Source organism: Mercenaria mercenaria, chromosome 19, assembly GCF_021730395.1.
Source record: "Mercenaria mercenaria strain notata chromosome 19, MADL_Memer_1, whole genome shotgun sequence".
Classification (NCBI taxonomy): Eukaryota; Metazoa; Mollusca; class Bivalvia; order Venerida; family Veneridae; genus Mercenaria; species Mercenaria mercenaria.
Genome location: NC_069379.1, coordinates 332,972 through 338,971, shown reverse-complemented (window position 1 = coordinate 338,971; position 6,000 = coordinate 332,972). Strand labels below are relative to the sequence as shown.

At 36.0% G+C, this 6,000-nt stretch overlaps 1 protein-coding gene across 1 annotated transcript in view; it reads right to left on the bottom strand.

Moving 5' to 3' along the window:
* Positions 1 to 408: 408 nt before the first annotated feature.
* The window catches only part of LOC123542581 (uncharacterized), a 17,559-nt gene continuing 11,967 nt past the window's right edge, over positions 409 to 6,000 (bottom strand). The window contains exons 8-11 of the mRNA XM_053531864.1: positions 3,504 to 3,635; positions 2,084 to 2,292; positions 862 to 1,256; positions 409 to 693 (exon numbers count right to left, since the gene is read on the bottom strand). Of these exons, the coding sequence (XP_053387839.1) occupies positions 501 to 693; positions 862 to 1,256; positions 2,084 to 2,292; positions 3,504 to 3,635 (929 nt within the window). The 3' untranslated portion in view covers positions 409 to 500. The remainder of the gene's footprint in view (positions 694 to 861; positions 1,257 to 2,083; positions 2,293 to 3,503; positions 3,636 to 6,000) is intronic.

The window sequence follows — 6,000 nt, the reverse complement described above, 5'->3', positions numbered from 1 at the left end:
TTTGGCCTAGGATCTCTAAACTTGATACGAGGGCTGGCCATCATCAACAAACACAACGATGATCCCTAATAGTTCCAATTATCTGCATTAGGGAAACTCTTTTTCGTATATAGCGCAAATTGTCATATAACCAGAGACATAGATAACAATAAAAGCAACACTGGACCTCTCCTATGTTTCTGTTTTAAAAGACGCCTACTTGTGTATCATCTAGACACTAAAATGGTCTGTAAAAACAAATGGAGAATAACAGGTTTCAGGAAATGTTGAAAGGGAGTAAACCAAAAAAAAGTGCTATAGGCAAACTTTAATATTTCAATACAAACATGAACATCCCCTAAAAACGCAGTCTACCTAAATCGAAAACCACAGCAGCGCATATGACTAACAGAATAATATTATACACACAATAGCCTACGGATGTTTCTTTTTTTTTTTTTTTTATTTCTTTTATACTGTTATTTCAACAGTGTCATTCATTGGTTTTGAGTTTAGAACAGTCATCCGATCAATGAAGGACCTTGATGACAGGCCTGTACGCAACCTGACGAGTAATCCTTAGAATCACAAAATGTTGCGTTACAGTAAATGTCTAGCCCTTCATCATTTGTAAGATACTCAAAATCTTGAAAAACAAATCTCGTCTCATGCGTTGACTGTGAAATAATGTGTGTATTGCTATCTACCTCACACCTGCAAAAATACATAAAAAGGTATACTTTATAAACAATTAAAGAAAGGATAATCTTAATTATGACTAAATGTGCTTTATTTTGAGACATGTGCATGTAAATCATATTTCTAGCATAATACAGTTCTATACAGTAAGGTTCTAAATGAAATAAATCATATTCAAATTACCCATTATTTATCAAAACAACATCCATTTCACTTGTCGCGTTCGTATTTGGTCTTGTAAAACATGTGTGCAACCGCATCTTTGTATTCCAATCTGGTATAGTCGTAGAAACCTTGACGTACACGTCTTCTCCTACATGGACAATGCCGATATTTCCATTTATAGGGTGCTGAAATTGTTGATCACTATAAAGTTCTACAGTGACGTTATAATGTTCAACGTATGTTGCATGATGTGTTTCAATGCCATGATGTAGATGTGAATTCCCAGTTCCCCCTCTGATAATATCACACTCTACAGCAAACGTCCACATGTGTCGGCGAATTAAAAACGGTATAACAGGGTCAAAGATGACATAGAATAGTTTGTTGCTGAAGATGTTGGTTATGCCTGATGTCTGTAATTATAAAAGGTTGTTCATTACGTTGTGGTTTACTGTAAGTATGTTAAAAGTAAATGACAAGGTTCAACTGAAAAACGAATTAAAGATGTGCCCTTATGATATATTGACATCAATTTAATTTCTAACCATTTTAACTGCGTCAGGTTTGCCAGTAAACTTATGAAGCTGTTCTGAATTCTTGTTTTGTTTAACAAATAATCAAGACCTTCGAGTTGTTTATCGTCTGATTTACCGCGGTACAGAGTTCAGATGCGTAGGAATTGAACCACGAGGGCGTTAGCATCTGAACGATGAACCGTGGTAAAGTAGACGATAATTAGCAAAGACCTTGATTGTTTTCATTTTGACATGTTCATTGATATATTTTAATAAATATTATGCTGGACTTCATTTACGCGGGGAGTAATGTATCGGATGTCAAGCAGCAATTTGACGTCATGACTGACGTCATAATGCTCTATTACAGGTCCGCGCGTCAACCATTGTTTATCGCCTCTAATATACAGAGCTTGATTTTCATCTGTATTTAACCTGAAATCAAATCGAGCCATGTTAGAATGTTGAATAGAAAATATAATACGATGTCAACTGGCAAATACCTACGAAACCACAATACTTCGAGACAAAGTGACAAATGCCGATGTATCTCCAGACCAAAGGGTCTTCTTTCTAATGTGTCTGTCAATCTCCTGAAAGATCCGCTCAAATGTCTAACCGATGTCAAATATACAGAAATGAAAACGAATTGGTCATCGTTTGGAATAATTAGGAATGTGCCAGACATATTTCAAACTATATGTGACGCAAATATGAATTCTTACCATTTCTGTGGTTTTGCAGCTACTGATGTTGTAAATAAACTTAAGAATGGACCCTTCAAGTCTTCCTTGACATTTTGATTCTCCTAAGTATATGTCTTGTGGTCTGATGTCCGGGTACTGTGTCTTTAGCACGTCCATATGTACGCTTATATCCCATTGTGATTTGGTACATTTTACATCTACTGAATCATCCGTCTTGCCTACAATGACTGAAAAATATATAAATATATGAAACGATTGATAAAAGTGTTTTTTTTTTCTAGATTTGATAGATGCATCAAATCTTGAAAATCACGAGCAAATTGAATGAACAGCAAATGACATAAGTATTAAGAATAATGTTTACAAAGCTTAATATACTTCCAACCGTACAAAAAAATTATCTCTTTATACAAAAGTGAACTGTGACACTCATCAAACCTCGGTAGTGAATTAACAATACAACTTACAATGATCGTATTAAATTTAATTTGTTTCTTATCTGTTTAAAGTTTCGGAACAGAAGTCGCGCTATACGCTACGTACAATATTTTCAAAGATTCGTGAATGTTAATTAACAATGATTACTTGATCAAGCAATCCAAATTTGTAAAATATTCGACTGACCAGTGATAGGGTGCAAAGATGATAATGGTATTCCGAATAGTATTAGTGAACATTAGAAGTACAGGAGAAGGAATACTTGTTTAATTATGTCTGCGTCATTGTTGGTTATATGTTTATATTATTTAAATGGCCTGTTATTAACCGGTAGGCTGTTGAATTGTAGTTATTCTATAGCATGTGTCTATTATTTCCAAACACAAACAAATTCTTAAGTCTTATCTCGTCAAATTCAAGTAAAATCTTAAATGATTTAGCAAAATTCATTTATCTGGTAATGGAAATGAGAAATTGATATAATATTGGATTTACATATACCCTGAACACAGGTGTAACTGTTTGATAGATAAGTAAAGGTACATAGAACACATGTTAAAGGTTCGACTATATTCTTGTTCATAATACAATTGTGGTCCTTTATCGTTGATTTGGGTTCATCACCGTCATAGCTAGATCTCAGTATCACACACTACACCTTATAGGTCACAAACAGCTAAATAGTTTAAATAGTTTTCCTTATATATTCTATAAAAAACTGACATTTTTAAATAGCTACCAAACATAGCTAGATAACTTTCAGAGAACAAATCCTTAGCTCATTTTAAAAAGTAATGACAAAACTGGTATGAAATGAAGAGAAGAGTAGGGGTCATGTATAAATATATAGCTCAGTACATACAAAACAAATGATTGTATATTATCAATAATAAGTTTATGTATATTTCATTATTACGTCTAAATCGTCGGATTTCGTAATGAAATTATTAAAAGGGACTGAGAATCATCAGGGGCTATTTAAAACATGTATCCATCTTACCATCACATGTATGTTTATCAGCATTTAATGTATATCCACTTCTACAGTCACAAGTAAATGACCCAACAGAATTATAACACAGTTGCTGACATTTATCTTGACCAGTGTAATCTGGAGCACACTCGTCAATATCTAAAGCAGAAAATTAATGAGTATACCTGTACAATAAAAAAGATATAGACCATACAGTAGTAAACAAAACTAAGCTATATTACAATGTCACAAACCTATGAACAGCTTATTTTCGAAATCATGAAACATTCCCATTACACCAAGTTAATAAACTAATGTGTCGCCGTTATAAATATCAAAAATAGTTGATGGATGCTGCGAGATATTTAAATATCAAAACGAAAATTGTACTAGTTAACTCAATCCATGGAAAAATTGAGTTTCTTTTTTATGCTCCCTGAACGGGGAAGCATAAAGTAGAAAAAGTGGAAACTTCACAGGTCGCTCAACACGACAAAATCGAAAATGTTGCAGGCTCGGCTTGATTGAGCCTGTTCATGGACGGTAGTGGAAATGCATGCTACCGTCCACGCCCTCTAGCCTCGGGTTGAGCAGAACTCAACATTTACACATGCTAAAAGTACAAAAAGCAATTTAGAGACATCCGCAGATGTATTCAAACGGCGGTAAACATGGAACCTTCAATGATACACGGATTGTGGCGTGTAATTCCATGAAAAGCGGCGTTTGGTCCCCAGATAAAGTAATGGGTTTGCCCCAAACGAGAAAACAATGGACAGAACTAAACAAACTGGAATTTAGAAAGGGGATCTGAGGTTATGGAGCCTGCATATCACAGGAACTGTCAAAAGACAAAATTAAAAAGCAGGCACCATATCCAAGGGGTGATTATACAATACCCAAGGCTATGAAAGCGGGAGTATTGGAACCACCCAGGCCGAAATGGTCATGCTGAGAAACTAAATAGTACCAATAACACGACATAAAAGTCGTGCTGAACGATCTGAGAAGATAGAAATATAACAGCTCTGATTGAATGTACGGGGATACCTTTTACGGCCGCCACGCGGCACAAACAATGCTGCTGTGATAATAAAGTAGAAAAAGTGGAAACTTCACAGGTCGCTCAACACGACAAAAACGAAAATGTTACAGGCTCGCTTTGATTGAGCTTGTTCATGGACGGTAGTGGAAATGCATGCTACCGTCCACGCCCTCTAGCCTCGGGTTGAGCAGAACTCAACATTTACACATGCTAAAAGTACACAAAGCAATTTAGAGACATCCGCAGATGTATTCAAACGGCGGTAAACATGGAACCTTCAATGATACACGGGTTGTGGCGTGTAATTCCATGAAAAGCGGCGTTTGGTCCCCAGATAAAGTAATGGGTTTGCCCCAAATGAGAAAACAATGGACAGAACTAAACAAACTGGAATTTAGAAAGGGGATCTGAGGTTATGGAGCCTGCATATCACAGGAACTGTCAAAAGACAAAATTAAAAAGCAGGCACCATATCCAAGGGGTGATTATACAATACCCAAGGCTATGAAAGCGGGAGTATTGGAACCACCCAGGCCGAAATGGTCATGCTGAGAAACTAAATAGTACCAATAACACGACATAAAAGTCGTGCTGAACGATCTGAGAAGATTGAAATATAACAGCCCTGATTAAAGTCGCCGCTTCGTCCATCGTCCATCCGGCAATTCTTGTCTGGAGTTTTTCTCAACAACTGCTGAAGGGAATTCAACAACACTTAATAGGAAGCTTAACTCTCAAGAGAAGATGCGAATATTTTCTTTTTATTACCGTCGGGTGACTTTTTACTGAACTATTGACCTTTTATCATTCAATAGTAGTATATACTATAGCACCCTTGCTTGTCCGGAGTATCCCTCAGCAACCACTGGTTTGAATTCATAGAAACTCCATAGAAAGCTTTACTCCCAAGAGGAGATGCGCATATTGTCTTCATATTCCAGTCGGATGATTTTTGTCCTTTGGTTATTCGACATTAGTTAACTATAGCGCCATCATTGTTCGGGATTATTTCTCAAGAACCACTATCTGGAATTCAGGGAAAACCACTAGGAAGCTTTCCACTGTTGCAGAACGTCGAAAAGTATTTAGAGCGCTTCTTTGTATATTGAAAAACAAGGTCGTTTATCTTCTATTTATAAAAAATATTTGTTATCGGATAGAACGCAATTACACAATGTAATTGTTTTTATAATTTACTCTATATTTATCGTCATTTCCTAAGGTTTAAGCTCGATCACACGATTAACGATGAAACGTGGTACTGACTCGTTGGCAAGGCCAAAACCGCATATTTGAACTTCAGCGTAGACGTTTGCATTTTTACGTCATAATGTATTTCGTACATGTTTCAAGGCTAAAACGGGCAAAGTTATCAACTGCTTATGTTATGCTTTTTACAAGTAACATTCGAGTTGTTGGATTTAATGATGAACACTAGTTGCCTTTTAAGTTCAGTCGATATCACTTTGCCAGGTCGAT